Here is a 27,230-nt window from a genome sequence, read left to right as displayed (position 1 = left end):
TTATCCAAGCTCATTTGCTTCCTTGAGACATGCTTGAGTATTCTTAGAGCCTCCTTCCCTTTAGTTAATTTCCAACTGTCATTCATGACTACATGTGACAGTACTCCTGAACTTTGATTGGATCAGTTGTTTGTGACTTTGCTCTATTATAGCATGCTGCTTTTCTAATTTGCAGACATAGTCTTGTGTTGTAGCTTGTGTATGTTGGGTCTCCATTTTTAGATGCAACCCTTCTAGCATGGGCAGCTCTTCGGATGGATATTGATTTTGTGGCTGCTATTGGCCCATAGTGTCTCACAGATTCCCAGTTTTGATCCCTCAGAGCTGATCTGAATCATTCACATTTAACATTGGTATCACCACAAACGTTATCTTTGGTATGGAGGTGGGACTTCAACATATTAAGCAATTAAGAGTTGGTCACTCCTATGAGTACTGGTCTGAACAAATGTATGTGCAATGGGTATTTTAGTCTGGGATACATCATCAAGTTTGGTCTCGTAGAGCTTTCCCATGCCTAGTCTGACTCTCTAATGCCAATTCTTCAGTGGTGCTGTTACCAAGCCATTTTCTGACCCATAGAGCCATATTGGTTGATCTGTGTCTAGCAAGTAGTACTGAAGTTAAACAATAGAGGGTAATCATAATGATTTTGATAATTGGTCATTTCAGTAGTCCAGTATCTAATTTATACTAACTGTTTTTGCAGGATAATGCGTGAACAGCCCAATGTTGTCCTCAGTACGGCACACAATGTGGCCGTTAGAATGTCTCCGTTTGTCCGTCAAATGGACTTTGCAATTGATTGGATGGCAGTGGAAGCAGGCCGTGCTCTCTACAGGTATGGTAGTACACTTAACTTCCCTCCAGCTTCCTGTAAACATGCTTTGGCTTGTCCTGTGTATTCAGCAACATGATATTTAGAGTACAGGAGCACACCATAGGCCCATTTGATCTCTATGCCTGATTAGCTGCACATGAGCCTCGTTCCACCCTACATATTCTAACCTGGTCCCTATATTCTCCCATCTTTTCTCTTTCATGTAATATCCAAAGCCCCTTTGTATGAAATACATTTATTGTTTTTATTAATTTTGAATAGTAAGTTCGATACTCTACTATTAACTTGCAGTTCTAATGAAAGATTAGTGATCTAAGATGTTGACTGATTTTTTCTTCCGACAAATGTGCCTCATGACTTTGTACTTGCAACATTTTCCAAATCTGTTGACTGTTTGATTAAACTAGTCTCCCTGAAATCAGTGTTAATTTAATGATGGCATATCGACCCTAGTTTTGGCTCCCACTTGTCTCTGCCTCATCTACTGCTTGGCTGCTTCCCCACTCTCATCCACTCCTGATCTTGTAAGAGCAGTTTTGTATGGAGATGTGTTTTCCCCAAACAGGCATCACGCTTGCTTTCTGGTTTTGGTTTTGCAACCTGTTAAACAGAAAAACATAGAACAGGATAGCACAGGGGCAGGCTTTTCAGCCATTGGTGCCTGTGCCAACCAGGATGCCAATTAATAATGCACCTCAGCCTGTCTATATCTGTCTGTTCCCTGCCTATTTATGTGCCTTTTAAATGTTACTACTCTATTAGCTTCTACCACTTCCTCCAGCAGTTTCAAGCTGATGCTGTGCTTTATAAAAACACGTGCCTTATAAATCTCCTTTAAGCTTTCTCCATCTCATCTTAAAACTATGCTGCCCAGTATTTAACATTTCAACACTGTATTTACCCTATCTGTGCCTCTGATTATGTTATATAATTTTAACAGGTTGCCCCACAGTCTCTGATACTCTAGAGAAATCAGTCCAAGTTAGTCCAACCTCTTAACAACAGGAAACAATTAGTCTGAAACAAAATCTGATTCCTAGACACTGAGATCTTTTTTATTTTTGTGTATTATTTTAATTTCATAAATCTACTACTGCCTTGCTACACAGGTAAAGCAACAAAAATATTACTGTTATAGCCTTGTCTCACATTTGTGCTGGTTAGTGTACTTTCACAATTCGTACTTCAGTTTCTGAAGATAACTTCCAATAATCTGGCACAATCAAGGCTTTGAGCTGGAGTAGTGGATTTTCTGGATGTTTGACGTCCATTGCTGATTTCTATCAAAATCCCAATACACTTTTAATTGACTTTTTAAGATGTTACTTAGCATTATAATAAATATTGTATAATAAGCTATGTTTAAATGGAACCAGGACCTAGTGAGTGGGGAGGGAATGCGGTAAACATCCCTGAAGGGCCAGAGGGCTAAATGTTAGGGATTGCTGAATCATTGGACAGTGGATTATGAGGGTTTTACTGTACTAAAGGGATTAAAAAATAATTTGAGAGATGCTGACTATTTTTAGTGTTATAGACACATTGAGTCATGCAGCATGGAATCAGGCAATTGTTCCAGTACACCACACTGATTAGTGGGCACTTTCTATACTAATCCCATCTCCCAGAAATTGGTACATAGCCTTCTACATCTAGGTAGTTCAAGTACTTGTCTAGATCTTAATGCTACTAGCAACTCTGCTTCCACCACACTCTCTGCCAGTGTTTTCCTGGCACTCACTACTCTCTGAGTGAAAAAGGTACCCCCTCAGGTCCCCTTTAAATCTTTTCTCTCTTATGTATATCTGTGTTCTCTAGTTTTATCCACCCCAATCTTCTTGCAAGCTACCTTATCTATACCCCTTATAATTTTATATACCTAAATTATGTTCCTTCTTGACCTCCTCCACTCCAAAAAAAAAGCAGACCCAGCTTCTCTAGTTTTTCCAGGGAATTGAAACTCTCCATCACAAGCAACATCTTGGTGAGTCTCATCTGCACCCTCTCCAGTTGTATAACATCCTTTTTTAGGGTACATGAAGAACTCCAGCTTTAAGGTTTGACTATGATTTTATACATCTGGAGCAAAACTTCCTTGTTTTTGTATTCAGTGCCTCAACTGAAGAGGGCCGTATGCTTTCTTAACCACATATGCCTGTGCAAGGATCTTTTGACCTCAATACTCCTCATTAGTCCTTTCAAAGTGAGTCATCTCATATTTATCAGGACTAAGCTCTATTTTCCAGCCAATTTCACCAGTGCATTGATATCACCATTTAGCCTACAGCTACCCTCCCCACTGTCAACAACTCCAGTAATCTTTATATGATTGCAATGCAAGACCAGCATTTGGTTTGCATATTCCATGGACTGTTGAGAAAGGAATTTAAGTATTATTAATAAACTGTGAATTTGATACTACCTGGTACATTTTCATCTCATTTTCCACTGTCCACTTGCAGCTGCTTGTCACTGGCACAGCTTACTCCCTGGGTCTTTACATTTTGTTCCTGTGTTGCCACACTCAGAATCTAGTTCCAGTGTTCCTCAGTGTATTCTGCCATCAAATGCATGCTGACATAGTCATAACTGATACATGATATTCATGTTGAATTTATCTGTCATTTTGGGGTCAGTTCATCATTCAAAGTTTACCATTTACAAAAGATGACAGAATAATTACAATGAGGACAGCAAACATGAGGAGATGCTGGAAATTCAGATAACGCACACAAAATGCTGGTGGAACACAGCAGGCCAGGCAGCATCTATAAGGAGAAGCACTGACGACGTTTCGGGCCGAGAGCCTTCGTCAGGACTAACTGAAGGGAAAGATACTAAGAGATTTGAAAGTAGTGGGGGTAGGGGGAAATGCGAAATCATAGGAAACATCAACAATGCTTCTCCTTATAGATGCTGCCTGGCCTGCTGTGTTCCACCAGCATTTTGTGTGTGTTGTTTGACAATGAGGACAGCAATCATTGCCTAACAATTACACTTTATTTGTTAATTTCACCAACTATGTTGCAACTAGTTTTCGACAGGTTTGTTGACTATCACGTCACATAAGTACGGGTGGGCAGTCTGTGAATGTGAAGTGAAAGCCACCATTACTCTTGCTTTTTCCCATATCAAACAGGGGATTAGTTTAACGAGAGCATACCGTTGGGAATATCACAGAGACCAATTCTCCCAAAGCCTTTGTTTTGTTTTACAGGCAGGCTGACCGATCAGACTGCACCTACATTGTGCTGAATGGGCGACTGCGATCTGTGATTCGAAAGGCTAACGGCAAAAAGGAGCTAGTAGGAGAATATGGGCGTGGAGATCTGATTGGAGTGGTAATGACTTCTCTTCCTTTCCTTCGTTGCCACACCTGCACAATATTGCTTGTATACTCAGTTTAATGGACTGATTTGTTATTGCATCAGGAAGCGCTATAAATACAGCTGTCAGGTGGCCCCTCTGTGCTGTCTTGCAGATCAGGATATCCGAGATCAGACAATCTCACTAAATGCCATTTGCTTTTCACCATCCCCTGCTGAACAGACACAGTCAAGTTGGTGTCCTGCTTGCAGCAGTGCACAACACAAATGGCTGTGAGGAAGTTGCTACCACGTCTCTTAACTTCCTCCTGACCCATTTCACCTTTTGTGCTCAACATGCCACTCCCATTGTGCTACAACCAGACAATATGTTGAATGCACCTCTAAGTTGGGAAGCTGCAAAGAAGGAAATGAAATTGTGTTGGTTCTGACCATTAAGAGAAGAATTGCTACCTGCTAAAAATAAAGTCTGGGAAATAGTGGTGACACTGTGTATTTAATGCCGGAAGGAAAGATGCATTAGTCTTGAGGTGTAATATGTGAAATACCAAAGATTTAAAAAGTGAAATGAATATCCCTTTATTTGGAGTCAACATTTGTATTTCTTGGGATAACTGATAAAAATAATGCTTTTATATCTTGTATCGTATCAGTTTGAAAATTCTAACAACCAGTTCAAGGTGGTATCTTTTGGATACATAGATGCAATTACACTGGAAATTACATTTCATTCCTGTCTTCACAGAGTACAAATGTAACACTTACCCAACAGGCTGGTATATGTCTAAGGGAAAAGGAGATCCAGCCACTCACCAACCCCACCTCCCGTACACGCAGGTTGCTGCGGGAATCAAGTTTATGCCGCGCGCGCACACCATATCAAACTCACACCAGATACCGTTATGGAATACACTTTAAAGATTTTACTAAAACTAAAAGATTACTATGCAATACAATATATATGAAGGAAAATAAAATAAAAGGCGCCAACTTATCAAAATTCAGTCAGTTTAGTGCACATCATTGCAGCTCAACCATCGAACCATTCGACCCCTCGTCACTTTCCTCCAACCTCCACGTCCTTGCACCTGGGACCACCCTGGTGGTCGACTGAGCAGTGCAACGCACGTCCACCTTCCTCGGCGTCTTCTCCCCGACTCCCCTGAAAAGACCGCAAAAACCCCCAAGCTCCCAGCTTCACAAGACAAAATAACATTCCCCATTGGTTAACAAATGAATACAATTCCGATATCAGCAAGTCTAAAGCTAAACAACTGCGAGAGAAAGCACTTATCATACAAAGAAGCACTCCTACTCTTAACAAAACAAAGAAGCCATTTTGATCAACATTCACAGTACATTGTACACACATATACACTATGATGCATAAGGCATTGTTGTGAGAGTCACGCTGAACGGACTAGAAGGTTGTTGTTTGTCTGTCTCTGTTCATCTTTTGTAGCTTAAGCATCACTTCACGGGAAAATTTTTATTCTGGTTCAGGTGGAAGCCCTGACACATCAGCCCCGAGCCACCACAATGCATGCTGTTCGTGATTCGGAACTGGCCAAGTTACCAGAGGGAACACTGAACAACATCAAACGGAGGTATCCTCAGGTGAGTGAGAAAATGGTTGATGCTTAGAAATTGAACCATGCTTTTTTTGATGTGCTAAATATGCACAGTGGATAATAATGACACCATTCGAAACTGCCAAACTAAAGTCATACTTCCTTGCTTCAAGAAATTATTGCTGTAGTTTACTCTTTTTAGTAGTATTACATTTCAAATTGCATGTCTCACAGATGCTGCCACTTTCTAAGCAGGCAATTATCACTTTTAAGGAAATCTGCCACAGCACTATGTGGAGTTGGGGATTGGAACAAGGCTAAGGGCAGGCACCTGGGTCTCTGGATGTAGACACCAGCTAACAGTGCTGAAAGTCTAAAGTAAATTTATTATCAAAGTATGTATATGTCACTGTCACCTTGAGGTTAATTTTCTTGCAGGCATTCACAGAAAAATGAAGAAATGCTATAGAGTTTATGTAAACTATAAATAACAAAGACTAACAAACAACCAATGTGCAAAAGAAGACAAATTGTGTAAATAATTGATATAGAAAATATATAATACTAAGAACACAAGAATATTGAATCTATCAGACCTATGTCTGTAGATTGGATCACACATCCAAGAGTGTCTGAGCTAAAGGCTCCTCATTCATTACAGTGGCAGTGCTCCCTGATTAAGAATTACAAGAATAATATACAGTCATAGCCCGGAGGGGGTCACTTCAGTTCACATTATGTATTAATTTTATTTCTGAATTATTTAACTGTCAGAAGTCTGGACCTTTCACTCAAATTTCTTATTTAGTAATAACCTCACTGAGCACATAAAGTACAAAAGGAAAATTTTATCGTGTGTCATGACAGGAACTGAAAATGTTCCAACACACAAGATTACAATTAGAAATTCTGCAGCCATTTATGAGTCCAGTGCTTTTAATTGTTTTGTCAAAATGTGTGATTTGCAGGTAGTCACTCGATTAATTCATCTACTGGGCCAGAAGATCCTGGGCAACCTGCAGCAGGTGCATGGACCATTCCCAGGTAGAGTCTCAGACATGGGATCGGGGTTTGTGACACTTGTGCTCAATTGATAATGTTTGATTCCATTTCCGTCATCTTGCCCAACCTCCTCCCTGCTTCTTCTCTTCCCCCCCACTCCACCCTTTCTTTCTCCTATTCCTGCTTCTCCCTCTTCCTCAACTCCCATCTTTCCCTTCCACATTTCCTCTTCCCTTCCTCTGTCTCCACCATCTCCACATCCCTCCCTAGATGATCCCAACTTATCAATCACTTGTCACTTTGATACCCTGAAATCTCTGTGATAGTTCATCTTTTCTCTGACTAGGTATTCAGTTCAAAATTTTTGGATAATCATCACTTAGTGCTTTTCAGTTCAATTTTCTAGAACCCATTTTATTTCTTTAGTGCAAACATTTTTCTGCTTCGGGTCTGCATTTTCTTTCTTGTACAGTTACCACCATCCTTCACTTGCATCATTATTTGTTCTGTCATTTAATTTTTTTGTGCTGTCCATTCCATCAGATCTTCCCTTTAGTTCACTCAATCCACCCCCTCCCCCAGCATCTTAAACCTGTTCCTCTCTCCTTTTCATAGTTCTGATGAAAAGCTGGTCAATCTGAAGTAGTAACTCTTGTCTGTTTCTACAGCTGCTTCATGACCTTGGTATTTCCAACCCTTCATAGAGTTGTGTTTCTGTAATCACTGCAGTTTTATCTGAGGAGATAACAAATTCTCCCTATGTTATCTGTTCTCAGTGGGAGGGGGAAGTATTCTTAGATACTTACTGTTCTCTCTATCTTGCCCATTGATATGATTAAGTGTTTGGTAGACAATTGGGATGTATGTGTCAACTGCTGCGGGGCAACAGGCATCTCATTCCAAATGGGAATTCTCCTCTTGACTGCATTTCCAATTTGTAAACTGTTCTGGTTAAGAATGTTTCACAACAATAAAGAACCTCTCATATTTTAATCGTTGTAAGAGAATACTTAATTACAGTTATACAGCCTTTCGCTCCAATGGGTTTATGCTAACCACAGTGCCCACCCAGCTAGTCCCAATTTCCTTCATTCAGCGGACACCTCTCTAAGCCTCTCTCCTCTATGCACTTATATAGGTGCTTCTTAAATGATACTATTCTACCTGCCTCAACCACTTCCCCAGAAGCATTTTCTCATCGCCCTCTACGTGGAAAAGTTGCCCCTCAGGTCTCTTTTTAAATCTCTCCTCTCTCACCGAAAATTTATGCCTTCTAGTCCTGGACTCCCCTACCCTGGGGAAAGAACTGTCTTTGTCCACCCTACCTGTGCTTTCATAATTTTAAATATTTCCATAAGTTTGCCTCTCATTCTCATATATTCCTAACATTAGAGATCTTGATTGGCAACATCCTCCTGATTTTTTTTCTGCACTCTTTCCAGTTTAATGTTGTATTCCTGTAACAAGTTGATCAAAATTGAACACCATGCCCAAAGTGTATCCACACTAGCAACTTGTGCAGCTGCAAGGTAATGTCCCAACTTCTGTTCTCAATGCCCTGCTGGTTGAGGCCAGTGAGATAAGTGCCTTTTTCACCACCCTATTTACCTGTGCCACTTCCTTCCTACCCTTGAGAGCATTCTGACAGGCTGCATCACTGTCTGGTATGGGGGTGCTACTGCACAGGACCGAAAGAAGCTGCAGAGGCTTGTAAATTTAGTCAGCTCCATCTTGCGTACTAACCTACGAAGTACCCAGGATATCTTCAAGGAGCAGTGTCTCAGAAAGGCAGCGTCCATTATTAAGAGCCCCCAACACCCAGGACATGCCCTTTTCTCACTGTTACCATCAGGTAGGAGGTACAGAAGCCTGAAGCCACAGACTCAGCGATTCAGGAACAGCTTCTTCCCCTCTGCCATCCAATTCCTAAATGAACATTGCACCCTTGAACACTACCTCACTTTTATTATATATATATTATTTCAGTTTTTGCATGATTTTTAAACTATTCAATATACGTACACTGAAATTGATTTATTTATTATTTTTTCATTTTCTTCTTCTATATTATGTATTGCATTGAACTGCTGCTGCTAAGTTAACAAATTTCACGACACATGCTGGTAATAATAAACCTGCTTCTGATTCTGAATCAACTTAGCTTGCTCTCCTTGGATTCCATGGGACCTAACCTCCCAAACCAGCCTACCACATGGGACCTTGCCAAAGTTCCAAATAATGTCCAAATAATCAACATCTACTGCCCTACCCTCATGTACCTTTTTGGTTACCTCTTCAAAACACTCCAAAAAGGTTTGTCAAGCTTGAATTCCCATGTGCATAGACATGCTGAATCCTCCTAATCGGACTCTACTTATCCAGATGCTGGTAGATCCTGCCACTCTGAATCCCCCCAGTAACTTCCTCACTACTATTGTCAGTCCGACTGGCCTTTAGTTTCTTGATTTGTCCTTGCTACCCTTTTTAAACAACAGAATATTAGCCACCTTCCAGTATTCGGGAACTTTACCAGTAGTTAACAATGAAGCAAATCTCTGAAAGAGCCTCCACAATTTCCTCTCTGGTCTCCCACAAAGTCCAAGGATGTACTTGGTTAGGCTCAGGAAATTTATCCACCTAAATATGTGAAAGGCTACAAGTACCTCCTCCTTTGTAATAAAATGTCCTCCAAAACATCTCCACCAGTTTCCCTCAACCCTTGAGTAAACATGATTTTCTCAGTAAACACCAAGAAAATCCCACACATTTAGACATAGACTCAAGACATAGGCGGTCCCACTGATCTCTAAGGAGATCTTCTTTCTCCCTAGCCTCCCATTTACTCTTACCTACCAGATGCATCTCCTACCCTCTTTGTGAGGGAGGTGATTTTTTTTTTAATTCGATGTAAACAAGACATCGTCTCATTCCTGATATAGTGTGGATGGAGGAATAGGCTAGTAATGTGTAACCACTGTGCCTTCAGCCTCTGATGATGAGCTTTCATATGTTTATTTCAACACTAAATATCTCTACAAAACACCAAAATGTACTGTATATATTTTTTTGTTACCATTCTTTTCAGGTTCAAGCTTGGGACTTTCGACAGCTAGCAGCGCTGATGTAACAAACCCAACCAGTAACCTTTCCACCGTGGCTGTGCTTCCTGTCTGTGACGAGGTGCCAATTGTTGCCTTCGCCATGGAACTGATGCATGCACTCAATTCAATTGGTTAGTGTGAGTCCCTTACATAGATGTAAGAAGGAGAATACTAAATTCTTCGGCTTTGTAAATTCAGAAGGTTTTAGATTTTGGAAGAAAATCACCAACAACAGCAAGTTTGAGAAATACTGTGACTCAATCAAATGGTCATTTTGGACCCTAACCTTAGTTTCACTGTGCCTGTTCTGCTTATTGAATGCCAGATTGCTGAAGTGAATACTTTCAGGACAGCATGCTGATCTCCCTCTTTGTGTTGAGGCTCCCAGTTCCTACTAATTGTTATAAGAAGGGATTTCGAAAACTGGTTATTTTCAGTAAGCATTTTCATTACTTATCATGATGCTCAGTGCCATTCTGAAGGAGCCTGGTAGAAGGCTGTCCATTAGCACCATGGCTTGTACATGAAGAAATGTGGAAGCCGTGCCTGTACTGTCACCTGTGAAAAATGGTCAGCATTAAAGAGTAAATACTAATTTGTTCTCTTCTTAGTTTGAGTACCCCACTTTTTAACTTGTTGTCCACATAGAAGATGTTATAGCAACCAGAACAAGGGATTGTAGGCAAGTTTCTAGCAATTCTATCCAGCACTTAGATTGGGTCTGCAGTTTTGGTGATGAAGAAAACATTGCAAGAAAATTAAAATAATTATAACCCAGGATGTGCTGTTCTGCTGAGAGGTTGGGGGAATTGGCAAGAAGGATATTTTAAGCACCACAATTGATGCAATGGTTTACCAGCAAACTGCTTTGCATGGCGGTCATTTATACCATTTACAAAGGCATTAACAATTGCTTTAAACTGCTGTCTTTATGACTTGATAGGACCAACTTTGCTGATGACCAGTGATATCATTAGGCAGCGACTGGGCGCATCAGCATTGGACAGGTAAGAGAGCTGTACATATACACTACAGGAATACTTCTAGCTACTGCAGATAGAAATTGAGGTTTAATTAATACTTGGTGAGATCTAGTATAAATAACCTAATAGAATTATAAACCCATTAGGTTACTAGTGAGCAGTGTAACCCAAAATAATTTGTACATGACAAAACATTATGTTTGCATTGTCTTTGACATATTATGTTTCCTCTTGGCAGAGTTGGGAAGGGCTTCAAACTTTATTATTCTAGATTTCTCCTAAGAGATGTATAGGATTGAATCTCAGTCTCCCTTGAATTCTCCAGCATTTCACTGGTATGCCACCTCTCTGATCCTGCACTCAGTCAGATTTCAATAAGGTTTAAATGAGAAAGGGGAGGCTTTTTTAAAATTATTTTATCCTAGTTAAAAGTTTTCTGAGTTTTAACTAGGTTTATTGATATGAATGTAATAATTCTTATCACACCTACGTTTGATCAATTGTTCAAAGCTAACTTTACACAGTTATTTGACAAAACCAAACAGGATCTTGAGGGATGGAGCACTCTTCCCATTTCTTGGCTTGGCCAAATATCCTTGCTCAAAATGAACATTCTTCCTCGTCTGCTCTACCGCATATGAATGATTCATATAATTTTTACCCAGCAAATACTTAAAAAAATAAATGGCTGGTTTATTTCTTTAATCTGGAACAAAAAAAGACCCTGTATTAAAATGTCTAAGTTACAGCTTCCCAGTAGTCTAGGGCATCTGATTTTCCAGACATCAAAAAATATCAATTAAGTTCCTTTTTATCTTGTGTGGTTGACTGGCTTTGCAGGGACCCCTCCTCAATTTGGCTAGACATTGAAGCTTCACAAGCAAAATGCCCTCTTATTAATTTGCTTTTCCTCTATAAGCTGAAACTAGTTGAGGAATATTGTTGCAATCCAATAACAATTAATACAGTCAGGGCTTGGAGGTCAGTGTGACAAATTAAGGGCAACACAGCAAAAAATCACCCTTCACTCCAATAACTGGCAGTCTAGATTTTCAGCCAGGCATAATGGATTCTGGATTTAAACTTTGGATTTCTAAGGGGATTTTCCATCTAGGAGATTTGTTTGATGAAGGGATGATGATGTCTTTTAGTCAAATAGTACAGAAATTTAACATACCCAACAAGGATCTTTTTCATTTCTTTCAGATAAGAGATTATATACAGGAAAAACCATCATTGTTAACTGATTTCTGACATAGAAAAGAGGGTGTTTTGTTCTAAGGGTGAAGTCTCCATCAGTACTTTTTACAGCATCCTGACGGAATGTCCTTGTGGAGAGGCTGAGCAGCTGGGAAGGGTCTGGGAGGAAGAGCTGGGAGTAGAAATTACAGCTGAAACATGGGAAGACATCTGTGATAATGCAAAGAAGATTTCAGTTTGTAATAGAACTAAAATTCAACTCAAAATTCTGCATTGAACCCATCTGACTCCAGATCGTCTCTGGAAATTTAAGATGGGGGTTTCTCCAGTGTGGTCTAAATGTAAAGTAAATACTGGAACTTTCACCCACTGTTTTTGGACTTGTCCCAAACTTCAGGCATAGTGGACTGATATTTTGGGTGAAATGGAAAAGATTCTGAAGATGGAGCTTGAACTGGACCCAGTGTCTTTTTCTTAGGCTTACCCAGCAAACGTATTATTAATGCACATCAGTAAAAACTTTTTAAGATCCTGACTTTTTGTGCAAGGAAGAACATTTTACTTTGTTGGATATCCAATAAGGTCCCTGGACTTTCTGGTTACCCTAAATTAATCATGGAATGCATTCCTTTGGACTTTTTGTCATGTATGGTACACTTAAAAACAAAAAGTTTTCATAAAACATGCAACTTTTCCTGCAGTATATAGATGTAAACCTGTCTGCTATACTAATAAGGGCTTTTGTATAGGATGTTGTGGTGATGTCTATATTTTGATGGCTGTGTTCTGATAGCTGATATCTGTGAGGGGAAGATATGTAAATATATCTGAAAATTGAAAGTTTTGTTATGCTGAGCAAAAAATATCTATTTTAAATATTGTTAATTGTTTAATCATAAATCATTATTATAACATTTATTATTATAACTATTGGTGGCATTCTTGTTCAGTTGTGGTATCAAGATCCCCTCCAGAGAGTTGAGCAAATAAATTGGGCTTTGTTTTGAATTTTAAGACCATAAGATATAGGAGCAGAATTAGGCCATTTGGCCCATCAAGTGTGCTCTGCCATTTCATCATGGATAATCCAATTTTCCTCTCAGCCCCAATCTCCTGCCTTCCCTCCCATATCCCTTCATGCCCTGACCAATCAAGAATCTATCGACCTCTGCTTTAAATATATATAAAGCCTTGGCCACTGCTGCCTGTGGCAAAGAATTCCACATATTCACCACTCTCTGGCTGAAGAAATTCCTCCTCGTCTCTATTCTAAAAGCACACGCCTCTATTCTGAGGCTGTGTCCTCTGTTTTTTTTAGACAATCCCACCATAGGAAACAGCCTCTCCACATCCACTCTATCAAGGCCTGTCTGATAGATTTCAATGAGGTCATCCCACGTACTTCTGAATTCTAGTGAATATAAGCCCAGAGCCATCAAACGCTCTTTATATCACAAGCCATTCAATTTTGGAATTATTTTTGTGAACTTCCTTTGAACCCTCTCAAACTTCAGCATATCCTATCTAAGATAAGTGGCCCAAACCTGCTTGCAATACTCCAAGTGAGGCCTTACCAGTGCTTTATAAAGTTTCAACATTGTATCCTTTGCTTTTATATTCCAGTCCTCTTGAATTGAATGCAAACGTTGTATTTGCCTTCCTCACCACAGACTCAACCTGCAAATTAACCTTTAGGGAATCCAGCACAAGGACACCCAAGTCCCATTGTACCTCGGCTTTTTGTATTTTCTCTCCATTTAGAAAATAGTCAACCCTTTCATTTCTTCTACCAGAGTGCATGACCACACACTTCCTGACACTGTATTCCATCTGCCATTTCTTTGCCCATCCTCCTAATCTGCCTGTCTTTCTTGCAACCTCTCTACTTCCTCAAAACTACCTGCCCCTCCACCTATTTTCATATCATCTGCAAACTTTGCAACAAAGCCATCAATTCCATTATCCAAATCATAGACGTAAAATATTAAAAGAATTGGTCCTAACACAGACCTCTGTGGAACACCACTAGTCACTGGTAGTCAACCAGAGAGGTTCTCTTTATTCCCACTCTTTGCCTCCTGCCAATTAGCCACTGCTTTATCCATGCTAGAATCTTTCCTGTAATACCGTGGGCTCGTAGCTTGTTAAGCAGCCTCGTGTTCATGTGTGACACCTGTCAAAGACCATCTGAAAATCCAAGTGCACAACATCAACTGTTTCTCCTTTGTTTATCATGCTTGTTATTTCTTCAAAGAAATTCAACAGATTTGTCAGACAAGATTTTCCCTTGAAGAAACCATGCTGACTATGGCCTATTTTACCATGTGCCTCCAAGTACCCAGAGACCTCATTGTTAATAATGGACTCCAACATCTTCCCAACCTCTGCCTCTCTCGCTTCTTGAAGAGTGAATTTTGCATTTTTTGTTCTGTCTTTTCGCTGAGATTAGTGCACAGCATGGAAAGGAGCTCCCTTCAAGCAATCTGCTTCATGGAGTCATACAGCACAGAAGTGCCATCAGTCCACTGTGTCTATGCCCACGCCCACCACCAAGTACTTAACCACATTCATCCCATTTAAAAGCACTTAATGGATAGATACATTGGCAATTCAAGTGCTTGTCTATATTCATTTGCTGTTTTATTAACTCATTCCCTCTCCAAATTAGATTAGTTTTACTAGTTTCTATTCAATTTGAAAGCTTGCTGTGGGCATGCAACTGTGTGAAAGCTATAAACTGTAAGTTACACAGCTGTGTATTATCTACACTTCAATGCAAAAATTCAAACACCCACTATGTCTCTTTTCTGAAAGTGTCTAGAATATGTGATAACCCCATGAATGTAGTGTGATAATATAAAATAACTAAAGCACAATAATCAGAAAATTTTAATGACTAATACATGTAGAGCAATATTTTCCCCAATTTTGTCCCTATCAACACCCACAAATCATTCAAATATTCTGGGTGGAATTTATTTGCTCTATTTACACTTGTTCACAAGAATCCCTCTGGACCTCTGCAGGGGCATGAATCCATCCCACTTAGTAAGTGATGAAGTGTCCCCTGGTGATTGTGCCCTTAGTGCTCACTATTAACAGTTTCAACTCAGTGCCTGACATCAGAGTATGTATTGTCTATAGGCTTTGAACAGTTAATTTGCAGAGCATGAGCTTTACTAATATTGCACCCTGAGCAACTAGTGTCTTTCTATACTATTATAGCATCCATGAATATCGTCTCTCAGCATGGCTGGCCCAGCAAGAGGACATAAATCGAATTGTGCTGTACCAGACTGACTATAGCATGACTCCTTGGACCCAACGCTGTATTCGACAAGCTGATTGCATCTTGATAGTTGGACTTGGCGATCAGGAACCCTCCTTGGGACAGGTGCCATGAATTCTTGCTTAATATTTAATTATCGAACCTGGCTGATTTCCTTTAACATGTGTGTGTGCCTAATATGTTGTGCTGTTGTCATCAACAAGTTACTGAAGAGAGCCTTTTGGCTGTAGTGACAAAGAAATATGGAAAAAGGATTATAGGAAGTGATGTAGGATTAACAAGGTATTGTTATAACCATGTGTGAAAGAGTTTAAACATGACACTATTGACCTGGTGATTTGGAAGTGTTGTCCCATGAGCTTAAATTCAGGTTATATTCTGAGACAGCCCCTGTGGATCGCATACAATTGTAGAAACAGATGCTTCAAACCATGTGTATATTAATGCCATTTTCTGGCAGTAGACCCGTAACTCTCTGCTGTCTAAGCACCAGTCCAAATGTCCTTTAAACATTGTAATGTTATCATTTTCTCTTGTCTCAGGTACTCACCCACCAGATCTCCTTAAAAACGTTTCTAAAATAAAAGCTTTCCCCTTAGGTTTCCTTCGATTTTTTCTGTTGCCTTAAACTTGTGCCCTCTACGTCTAGACTCCCGTGCCCTGTGAAAAATGTTCTGACTACCATATCCATGCTTTTCATAAACTTGTAAACCTCCAAAGATTGAGAATGGCTTTCTTCTGTTCTGGTTCTGTGAGGTCTGAGGTGGTTGATGGGAATTTTCCACATTTGGGGCAAGAGGTGACTGGCAGGGAGGTAAGTGAACTGCCATTCATGCAGGGCATCTGTATGTCCCTATTGCATGGCCTGATGTACTCTATAGCTGAGTGTTCCTTTTTCACGTTGAACAGTAACATGGCAGAGAACCCAGGAGTGTGGGGAGTGTTGCATTTCTTTAAGAGGGCTTTGAGCACTCCTCTGATCATCTCCATCCATCTGGTAATGTCTTCATGTGACAGAGCTTCTAAAAGAGATGTAATTTTATGAGATTGTTATGAGACACTTGAACGATGGGTTGGCCTTCCAGAACTGATGGAGGGTAACCAGTACCCCAGTGCTTATGGTGCTAGCCTCAGAGAGGATACTTGACCTTCCAATAAACTTAGGAGATATTGGAATTTTGCAACTAAGGTAGATCCAAATTGCACCAAATTAACTCCTGTCTTGTTCTTTTAAGAGACTATTTTGAGCAGCAAATGAATGCTGCTTTTAAACAATCTTCTGAAAAGGTGTTTTTATTTTAACCACAGTTAGTGCAATTTTTTAACTAAATGATTGGCAGCAAAAGGTCCATCTGAATGACAAAAGCATGTGGTCAACTTATAACAATAGCCAGTAACCCTAACATAAACCTGCAGTAACTGCAACTTTTAAGGACATAAAACAACAGAAAATCATGTTTTTTTTAAACCACTATCTATCAGAAAGTCAGGCGTATGCTTAAGATAATCAGAGTTTAAAATCTTTGATCAGATCGGCAGAGTAGACAGAAGAGTTGTGCAACTCTGCAATGTCCCCATTTCTTGGGCATACTTCCTCTTCGAAGTAAGTGTGGTGGTTACCCTGAGCCACTTGATTAAGCTTTGCTGATTTGACCACTGATTTCCCAATGTTGAAATGTTTGATAGTATTTCCAATTTGTTATTTCATTTTCACAAGATATTTGAAACATGATCTGATTCACAGTAACGGTGCTCTCAGGCCACTGTAATCTAGTAACGAGAACATTTGAAAATCCACCATCTAACAAATAGTGGCAGTGCAGAAAAAATATGCTGCCAGATTTCAAATAAAAATTAAGAAAAGTTGTGGTCAATTTCAACCTCCCAGAGTGAGTGAAAGCCAAATCAGTAACTGTGTTTCTTTGACTGTAAAGCTCCTCAACATGGACAAATTATGCCTTAAAGGTAGTTATGTGTGTGTTACCTTGAAGGTAATAATCACTTCCCATATCCTCACCTATCTTAATGGGCTTGTGTTTCTGCTCCAGCCACTGTCCTGAAACATTATTATCAAATTTACCTCGGACATAATATGTGGCCACATGTGTGCAAATTATTCTTCCTTATGTTTTCCATCTGTCATTTGATAAATTGACTATGTGTGCTTCCCTGTGAGGCATTCTGCTGACATCCAGCTGGTTTTAGTTAGCCTACCAAAGTATAGTCATAGAATCGTATTTTAACGCCTTCCTGTACCTGTTGTTAGTTCTGTAATCTCAGTGTGGTGAGGAAGTATAACTGGCTAATAGCTATAAGGTCTAGTTGGACTAATAATCACTATCATGTTTCTGTTTCCTTTACCTCTTCCTTTGCTATTTTAGGATTAACTTGCAGTTTCCTCAATTCACATCCTTGGGCTTAAAGAAAACTTGGCAATCACTAAAATGTATTTAAACTGTTCTGGCTGTTTATTAGCATGTAGTGAGATCCCAGAAGTGAAAAAAAAAGGATTATGAACAACCTACTGATCTGCTTTAGTGATGTTGATCAAAGGTTTAATGTTGACTAATATGGGGAAGAGGCCCTTGCTGGTCTTTAAATTGGGTTATGGGATCTATTAAAATTATCAAAGGGCACGGGCATGGTCTTGTTATAATGTCGTATTCAACCAAACAATAAGTACTCTTCAGTTCTACATGGTATCTTTTTACTTGCATCGTTTTTGTCATGTTAAATGATTATTATTGAAAGAATTCTCTCATGCCATTTTCATGTTAGCACAACGCAACAAACACTGTGCAAAACAGCTCTCAGTGGAAAACAGGCATCATGCATGCTTTCCCTCCCACCACCTTATTTTGGTTTCTTCCCCCTTATTCTATTCTGATTAAGGGTCTTGTTCTGAAATATCGTTCATAGGTTCATTGTCCATTGAGAAACCTGATAGAGGAGGGGAAAAAGCTATTTCTGAAACATTAAGTGTGTGTCTTCAGGCTCCTGTACCACCTTCCTGATGGTAGCAATGTGGATAGGGCATGTCCTGAGTGATGGGTACCGCCTTCTTGAGGCATCACTTTTTGAAGGTGTCTTTGATGCTGGGGAGACTAGTGCCCATGACGGAGCTGGCTGATTTTACAACTTTCCACAGATTTTTTCCAATCCTGTGGAGTTGCCCCTTCTTACAGACAATGATGCAGCCAGTTAGAATGCTCCCCATGGTGCACCTTTAGAAATTTTTTAGTATCTATCGATATTCAAATATAGTGATATCGGTAGACTTGGGTCACGCGTGCAGATTCCCTTTAAGACTTAAAACAGAAAAGTGGAAGCCAAGTTGGTCTACAAGTACAATTGGAACTCAGTGGGTTCAGATCCCCACTTCCAACTATCCTGCTGGTGAATGTGCAGTCTTTGGAATAGAAAATTAAAGACCTCAGAGCAAGATTACAGTACTAGAGGGACATGAGAGACTGTTTTGTACATTGCTTTACAGAAACATAGTTCACCTCTGCCATTTTGGATGCATTGCTGCAGCCAGATAGTTTCACTATTCACCATAAAGACAGGGCACCTCAGTTTTTTAAAGGTGGAGGAGGTGGAGTATGCTTTATGATTAACTCATCGTGGTGCACAGACTTGGCGGTTCTGTCTCAGTCCTCCTCTCCTGACCTCAGATATACAGCTGTCAAGTGTCGTCAATTTTATCTGCTGAGGGAATTACCACTATCATTCTGGTAACGGTGTACATTCCACTTCAGGCCAACATCAGGTAGGCACTGGGGGAGCTGAGCACCTTAAAAAAATAAGTGACAAAAAAGCACATCCTGATGCCTTTCCTATCAATGTAAAGGATTTTAGCTAGGCCAGCTTGAAGTCTTTGAACAACTACCACCAACATATTACCTGTGGAACCAGAGGAGCCAACACAGTTGACCACTGTTACACCATCATCAAGAACGCTTACCATGCCATCACATGCCCACACTTCGGAAAATCCAATAATCTGCTTGTACTTCTGGTTGCAACGTACAGGCACAGACTAAAGTCCACATCACCACTGGTAAGGACAAAGAAGGTGCAGCCAAGGGAGGCAGAGGAGTGCTTATAGAGCTGCTTTGAGTCAGTGGACTGGACAAAATTCAGGGATTCATATTTGAATCTGAATGAATACACTACAGTTATCAGCGACTTCATCAAGACCTGTTTAGATGAGTGTGTGCCTTCAAGAACATACCAGACAAACTCGAAGCAAAGGCTGTGGATGAAGCAAGAGATTCATAGTCTGAGGTCTCGATCTGTGGCATTCCAGACAGGCGATACTGAACTATACAAGGCCAGGTGCAAGCTTTGAAAGGCTATTTTAAGGGCAATAAAGCTATTCAAATTGAAGGTAGAGATGGAATCAGATGCACACCAGCTCTGGACAGGTTTGAAGGCCATTAGGAATAGATAACATCATGAATAGCTATAATGCTTCCCTCCCAAGTGAGCTTTCAAAGGGAGAACAAAACTATGTCTGTATGAATCATCTGGTGAGCCTGTAACCTCTGTCTGTGAGGCTGATGTCAGAGCATCTTTCAAGAGGGTAAACCCTTGCAAGGCTTCAGGCCCAGAGGGCATTGAAAACCCATGTCAACCATCTGGTGGAAGTGTTCAGGACATTGTCAATCTCACTGCTGCAGTCAGAGGTTCCCACCTGCTTCAAAAGAGTGGCAATGAGAGCAGGGTGAGCTATTGCCCAGTTGCCTCAACAGCTATTGCCCAGTTGCACTCACGTCTACTGTGATGAAATGCTTTGAGAGGTTGGTCATGGCCAGAATCAACGTATCTAGGCAAAAACCTGGGTGCTGCAGTTTGTCTATCACCACAGTAGGTCTACAGCAGATGCTATCAACTTCACCTTGGATCACTTGGATAAATAGCAGTGCCTATTTCAGGCTGCTGTTTTTTGTTACAGCTCAGCGTTCAACACAATCATACCGTCAGTTCTAATCAAGAAGCTCCAAACCCTGGGCTTCTGTACCTCCCTCTCCAACTGAATGCTTGATTTCCTTACTGGGAGACCACAGTCAGTGTGCATCAGAAATAACATCTCCTGCTTTCTGACAGTCAACACTGATGCACTTCAAGGATGCATGCTTAGCCTACTGCCCTGCTGTCACTACACCCACTACTGTGTAGATATATTTTGAACATGAATCAAAACTAGCTACACTTTGCAAGATAGCTCATTAGCTGTAAAGTGCCCTGGGATATCCTGCAGGACATGAAAGGTAGTGTATAAATTTACATCATTTTTCATGCAAATAAAAAAGACCTTGGAAGTTTCTTAACTCTTCTTGCTCTACACACATGGGTGTTCTCTTTATACACATATATCTATCTACATAAGAAGATAGTTGGGAAGTTGGAGAACTTGACTGAAGTGTTCCAAGAGGAAGTTGGTGAGAAATCTAATTTTGCATGCAGTTCCTTTGATCTGAAAATTTATAAGTAAATGTCTAGTGGAAGCAGATCTCTTGTTCTCTTTTTACACTACTTAGTTTAATTTTGTGCTTGTTTATGTGTGTAATTCTGCTGAAGTTGAGCTCATTGAATAGTGCTCCCTTCTTCCTTAACCTTGTACCAGACAGGCTTTGAAACATGTCCAATAAAACACACTGCTTGCCAGTTTATGTAGCCAGAAGGTAAAGTTTTCTCCATAGTCTGGATGGAGATATCTACTATTTCTTCTAATTCGTGTGTGTACTTCAGTATATATTTTCTCAATGTGTATAAGACCCACTCTGTATTGATAAAAGAACCAAGCGGTGTTTCTGAATTTAAAATGTTAGAGTTTGTGTGAAGACACATTGAACAAAAGTTCAAACCAGTGTAACCTTCGGGTTCTGTCGGCTGCGTAAGTCTAGGGAAGACAGTCTCTGGCTCCACCAAACGTATGAGATTGAGGTGCCAAACCGCCTGTTTGTGTGGATGCTGCATGATGTGCTACCCTGTTACAAATCAGTACCATGAAATAACAAACCGTACACCATATGCAATTAAATGATGTAGCTTTATAATTCTTAACTTGACTGAAGGATTAGTAAAGTAAAACAAAAAGAAAAGGGCCCATTTTAATGAAACATCTAATGTGCACAGTTGGAGCTCACAGTTTCCCATTCACTGGTCCCCCATCGATTTCCCCGGGCTTCATCGACTCCCAGCCCTACTCCAAGTCCACTCCTTTCTGGTGTCTATAACCTCTCCTTTCAGGCATCATCTTTCCCCATCTTCTGCCAAACAAAAGACCCAGATCACCTTGGTCTCAGGCACACAACAAGAAAAAACACTCCCTTCATTCCTGGCACACATTCCAAAGCCCCCATTATCTCTAGCTATAACCCAATTACTGCTGCTACAGAAAGAGCATTACATTAGCAGTGAAAACTTTCCCAGGGTGTTGCACCAGTTTTTCCTTATCCAGTGTTAGCTAGTTTGGACAACAGCGGCAGTTTGCACTTGTGCAATATCTTTAATAAAGGAAAATGTCAAAGGCAATTTCTAAAACCATAACCAAGCAAAGTACTTTCTGCTACTTGGAGGAGTGGCTAAGATCTCGGTCAAGAGAGTCTGATAGAAATTCAACATTGCATTTTGAAGTTCAAATCAGCAACACTACATAGCATTGTGGCATTGTATGAAGAGCTAATACAAATTGTTCATCTTTATTCAGAGTTTAAAATATCCAGTTTATTGTATGAAGAGCTAATTGTATGAAGAACTAATACAAATTGTTCATCTTTATTCAGAGTTTAAAATATCCAGTTTATTTTGAACTCTTGCTGTTCCATATAGTAGTTATCTAGACTTTCTGGTGATCCATATTCAACAAACCACAACAACAACTAAAAGATTTTCTCTTCTCTGCCTTGGAGCGTCATGTATTTGTGTCATGTCTCTGCAGCTGGAGCAGATGTTGGAGAACACAGCAGTGCGAGCACTGAAGCAGCTCATCCTTTTGCACAAGGAAGATGGCCCCAGTCCTTCCCGCACTGTTGAATGGCTAAACATGAGGAGCTGGTGTTCGGGGCACTTTCATATCAAGTGTCCTCGCAGGATCTTCTCACGCAGGAGTTTCCAAAAATTGGTAATGTTGTTCTCTAGTCTTGTCTCCTAGCCCAATGTGAAGTTACACGGAAGACTAAATGCAATTTGTGTTACTGAGGAACTTCGTAATCGCTGAGAAATGCCCCTGAAGTAGTTTCAAACAGAAGTCTAGACATACTAGGGGTGGGTCACATGTTGGTGCACGTGTTAGCATGACAGTTGGCGTGCGGCTATTACAGCTCAGGGCATCGAAGTTTGGAATTCAATTCCAACCTTCTACCAGGTGCTTTACTTCCTTTTGCAGTCCAAAGGCGTTCCGGTCAGTGGGTTAATGGTCATCATAAATTGTCCTGTGATTAGGCTAGGGTTAAGTAAATGGGTTGCTGGGTGGTGCATCTCATTTGGTCAGGTAAAACCTGTTCTGCACTGTATCTCTAAATAAAATAAAATTTTAAAAAAACAAGATGTGCTTCATTCCCAGTGCTCACCAGTTCAGCATTTCAGTATCAGAAGTCTGAGGGGAGCTGAGCTTGGAAGGCTGAGGGCCAAAAAGCGGTGAACAGGGTAGGGGAAGCAGAGTTGGTGATGGTAGTTGGGCACTGGTGGGGAAGATGATGGGAATAGTCATCTGGATGGGCAGAGGTGAAGTCAGATCACCAGAAACAGACAAATCAGGGCTTTAAGATTGAGGCTGCAGTCTTAATCTGCAGGCTTGGGATGGGTGGGCATGCAGGTAAGGACATAACGGGGGTTAGGTTGGTAAGAGAATGACCTGGGGTTAGCTGGAAGCCTGGATGAAAACAGAATAATGAGATAACTAATCTGCAGAGCGAGAATGTGGATTTAGGATTTGAGGGTGTTGCTGAATCGACAGTCTATTGTCAGCAGTGCTCATGGAATTGGGAGGTAAGTAAAGTTGAAATAATTTTCTTTTTTTTTTAGACTGAGCTATATGAAAAAGTATTTCAGAAACCTGTCGACCGACACAGTGACTTCTCCCGACTAGCCCGGGTCCTAACAGGGAACACTATTGCTTTGGTCTTGGGAGGAGGAGGGGCCAGGTAAACTACATTCTGCATTCTGTCATTGCTTTTCGCTTGTATTACTGCAATGTACTGATGTGATGAAAACATCTGGCATTCAAAATTAAGTATTTCACCTATACCTTGGTACATATTACAATAATGAATCAATGTACCGTTTCATGCATCATTAAGGCTAAGCACAAACAATCAAAAATAATAGCACATACCATGTGGTATATATTCCCACAGCCCCCTCCCCATGTTTATATTGAGCTTTGCCCTTCCACATTTGGATCACACTGCTGCCCTGTGATTATGCAGTATCTTTGCCCAACTTGAGGCTACTGTCTGATTCTATAAAACAGGGCCAGGATGAAAATCAAGAAAATATAAATTCTGCTAGGAATTTGAAATGGGAATAGAAATGTTGGAAATAAAATGTAGGCAACGTCTCTGGAGAGAAAACTCAATGTCTAAGGGAAGGGAATTAATCTAAAACATGAAAACATTAATGTTGTTCCTTAGAATTGCTGTCTGGCCTACTGAGTATTTCAATCACTTTCTGTTTTTATTTTTAAAACAGTAACTAAAGTAAGACTGTGGTAATTTGGCACACTCAGAATTTTGTTACCAAAATAGCAGTGACTTGAATTTCAGATGCTACCATAATACACTTTATTATTTGTTGATTTATTTATGGTAATATTATTTGGTTTTGTGTGTGTGTGAGTTGACATGTACTGTGTTGTACACGTTGGTCCAGAGGCACGTTGTATCATTTGGTGTGCATGTGTATAGTTGAATGACAATAAACAACTTGGAACTTGATATTTATGCTCTAATGTCATTTAATTAAATGTTCCATGGTAAATATTTTTTCCATTGAGCCTAGTAAGTTTAAAAGGAATGTCAAAAACAGATACGGGTGAGTTTAAAGGAAGGTGGGACCCAGTGAATAGATGGGGATCATGGGAAGCAGTGCCAGGTCTGTAGAAAGGGAGTGTAACAAATATTGCCTGTTGATTGAGATGCATCAGGATTTCTCAACAGTTGGTTAATGGATTATCGGAATTTTATTGTTTGTTGCTTGGAAGTTATTTCAGCAATTGTAAATTTTGAGTTGCTGCCTGTTGGAAGCCAGATCACAGTGTGATGGTTATTATTTCCCCCTCCCATTTCATCTCTCCCATTCCCTCTTCCACCTCACCCCATTCCCTCTGTGTCTATTCCTTCTCTATCGGCCCTTCCTCCCCCACTCTCCTTCCCTTTCCTGATCCGCTTTCCATCTCTTCAACTGCACTCCAACTCTCTGTCACTCATTCGTCACTTCCCCTCTGACTCTGCCTCTTTCACCACCATACCACCCCCTTCCACACACACAGGGGATGCTCACATGTTGGTGTACTGAAGGCCATGGAGGAGATCGGAATCCCAGTCGATATTATCGGTGGAACCTCCATTGGGTCATTTATCGGGGCGTTGTACGCAGAAGAGCGGAGTGCAGTGAGGACCAAACAGAGAGCAAGGGAGTGGGCAACTGTGAGTGCTCTGAACTTTGAAACTTATTTACTTATTGTCAAGAACAGGATCTCATTTGGCACTTTAACAAGCAATTCGTGGGTTCTAATGTAAGGAACAAAATCTTTTATTCCCACCAACGACTTTCCATAAATAGCACCTGTTAAGGTATTGAATTACCCAGTAGCTCTGGAAGGTCACGAGAGTCAGTCATGTAGGACTGTCCATAGTCAGAGTACTGTTATTAACTCACTGCATAGTGATCTGCATAATTTCCTGTTTGATTAGTGAATAGCAGAGCATCTTAAATTGTGTGGCAGCAGCCCACTCCCTAGACCAAGGGTTCCCAACCTAGGGTCCATGAACCCTTCAATTAATGGTAGGCATTAATGACATAAAAACGTTAGGAACCCCTGGCCTGGACTGAGTGTTAGAGTAAACTGCAATGTTTCCCAGCCACAGACTGTCACTTCAGTGTTCATGTTTTAGACTCCCTAACTTTTGGAGAAAAACTGACTACTTACCCTATCTGTGCCCACCTCCATAATTTTATAAACATTTTTAAAGTCATCTCTCAGCATCCTGTGTTCCAGTGAGAACTATATGAGTTTATCTAATCTCCTTATAACTAAAGTCTTCCGCTCTAGGCAACATCCTAGTGAATCTCTTCTGCACACTTTCCAGCACAGCTACATCCTTTCTATTGTGTGGTGACCAGACTACACGCAATATTCTAAGTGTAGGTTAACCAATGTGTTGTACAGCTGCAAAGTGATGCTTTACCTCTTAAATCATAATTCCTGTGAAAGTGCATCTGTGTTGCCATTTTCAAAGAACTATGCTCTTGTGCAGAAGGTCACCGTGTACATCACTGGTTCTGAGGTCCCTGCTGTTTATTGTACATGCTAACCAGTATTAGATGACCCAAAATACATTACCTCGCACTTATCTGGTGTCTCATACTGGCTTGATAAACTGCCAAAATAGGCTTAAGAACTGTTCTCACCAAATGTGTCTGACTAACTCTCCACTTTGCTTTGAAGCATCTAGACAAGAGTGAACACATGTTAAACGACTGTTTATCAGTTACATCTCAGTGTTCAATACCATCATCTCCTCGGAATTAATCAGCAAAATTTGGTTGATTAACTAGTGTCACAACAACAGCCTTGCACTCAATGTCAGCAAGACCAAGGAACTGATGTTGGCTTCAGGAAGGGGAACTTGGGAGAACACATGTCAGTCCTCAGTGAGGGGCTTAGCAATGGAAAAGATGAGCATTTTCAAGCTCCTTTTCATCTCGGTGGAGCTATTCTAGGTCCAACAAATTGACGCAATCTTGAAGAAGGCACACTGGGAGCTTTACTTCATTGGGAGTTTAAGGAGATTTGGTATGTCAGTCAAGCAAAACTTCTATAGATATACAATGTATAGTATTCTGACTGGTTGCGCAACTGCCTGGTACGTAGGCTTCAATGCACAGGATCACAGGAGGTTGCATCATGGGCGCAACCCTCTCCACCACTGAGGACATCATCAAGAGGCACTGCCTCAAGAGGGTGGCATCCTTCACTGAAGACCCTCAGCATCTTGGAGATATCCTCTTCTCATTGATGCCATCAGGGAGAAGTGTAAGAGCCTGAAGGCCCACACAATAATTCAAGGACAGCTTCTACCTCTCTGTCAACAGCTTTCTGAATAGTCCATGAATGCTATCTCATTATGTCTTTTTTTTGCGCTATTTGTTTTGTAGTCTGTAGTAATTTTGTTGCAAAACAATTTTCACATCTTTGTGACAGTGATAATAAATCTAATTCATAAAATCAATTGAAGATAAGGTGGGAAAGGATGATAAAGCTATGGATGTTTTGTAGTCATAGTCAATACTGGAGCTGAGAAATACTCAGCCTCACAGCTCTGCAAGTCTACAAATTGCAATAAATAAGTTCAAGAATATAGTTTGAAGAAAAAAAATAATTCAGTGTTTCTCTGGTTACAACTGAAAACTTCACCCTTCCCTGTCCTTTTTACAGGCCATGAATTCTGTCTTTAAAACAGTATTAGACTTGACCTACCCTATCACATCAATGCTCTCAGGCTCTGCCTTCAACACAAGCGTTGCTGATGTCTTTGAGGACAAACAAATTGAGGTAAGCTTTAAACCACAACTGGGACCCTCTAGAAAGGGCGCACAAGATAAACTCTTAGTTTGTTAACAATTCCAACAACCGATGTTAAGGTTAGGCAGCTCCAGGTGAACTTGGTACTCTAACGCTTTTACGCTG

At 40.4% G+C, this 27,230-nt stretch overlaps 1 protein-coding gene across 6 annotated transcripts in view; it reads left to right on the top strand.

Moving 5' to 3' along the window:
- pnpla6 (patatin-like phospholipase domain containing 6) overlaps positions 1 to 27,230 on the top strand; it is a 204,031-nt gene that overhangs the window by 120,762 nt on the left and 56,039 nt on the right. For all 6 annotated transcript variants that reach the window (XM_073069197.1, XM_073069195.1, XM_073069200.1 and 3 more), the window contains 11 exons: positions 710 to 841; positions 4,059 to 4,182; positions 5,671 to 5,784; positions 6,707 to 6,782; positions 9,826 to 9,972; positions 10,785 to 10,848; positions 15,250 to 15,418; positions 22,260 to 22,442; positions 23,345 to 23,463; positions 24,810 to 24,966; positions 26,979 to 27,095. In XM_073069197.1, coding sequence (XP_072925298.1) covers positions 710 to 841; positions 4,059 to 4,182; positions 5,671 to 5,784; positions 6,707 to 6,782; positions 9,826 to 9,972; positions 10,785 to 10,848; positions 15,250 to 15,418; positions 22,260 to 22,442; positions 23,345 to 23,463; positions 24,810 to 24,966; positions 26,979 to 27,095 — 1,402 coding nt within the window. The remainder of the gene's footprint in view (positions 1 to 709; positions 842 to 4,058; positions 4,183 to 5,670; positions 5,785 to 6,706; positions 6,783 to 9,825; positions 9,973 to 10,784; positions 10,849 to 15,249; positions 15,419 to 22,259; positions 22,443 to 23,344; positions 23,464 to 24,809; positions 24,967 to 26,978; positions 27,096 to 27,230) is intronic.

Source organism: Hemitrygon akajei, chromosome 16, assembly GCF_048418815.1.
Source record: "Hemitrygon akajei chromosome 16, sHemAka1.3, whole genome shotgun sequence".
Lineage (NCBI taxonomy): Eukaryota > Metazoa > Chordata > Chondrichthyes > Myliobatiformes > Dasyatidae > Hemitrygon > Hemitrygon akajei.
This window is presented reverse-complemented; position numbering and strand designations above follow the sequence as displayed.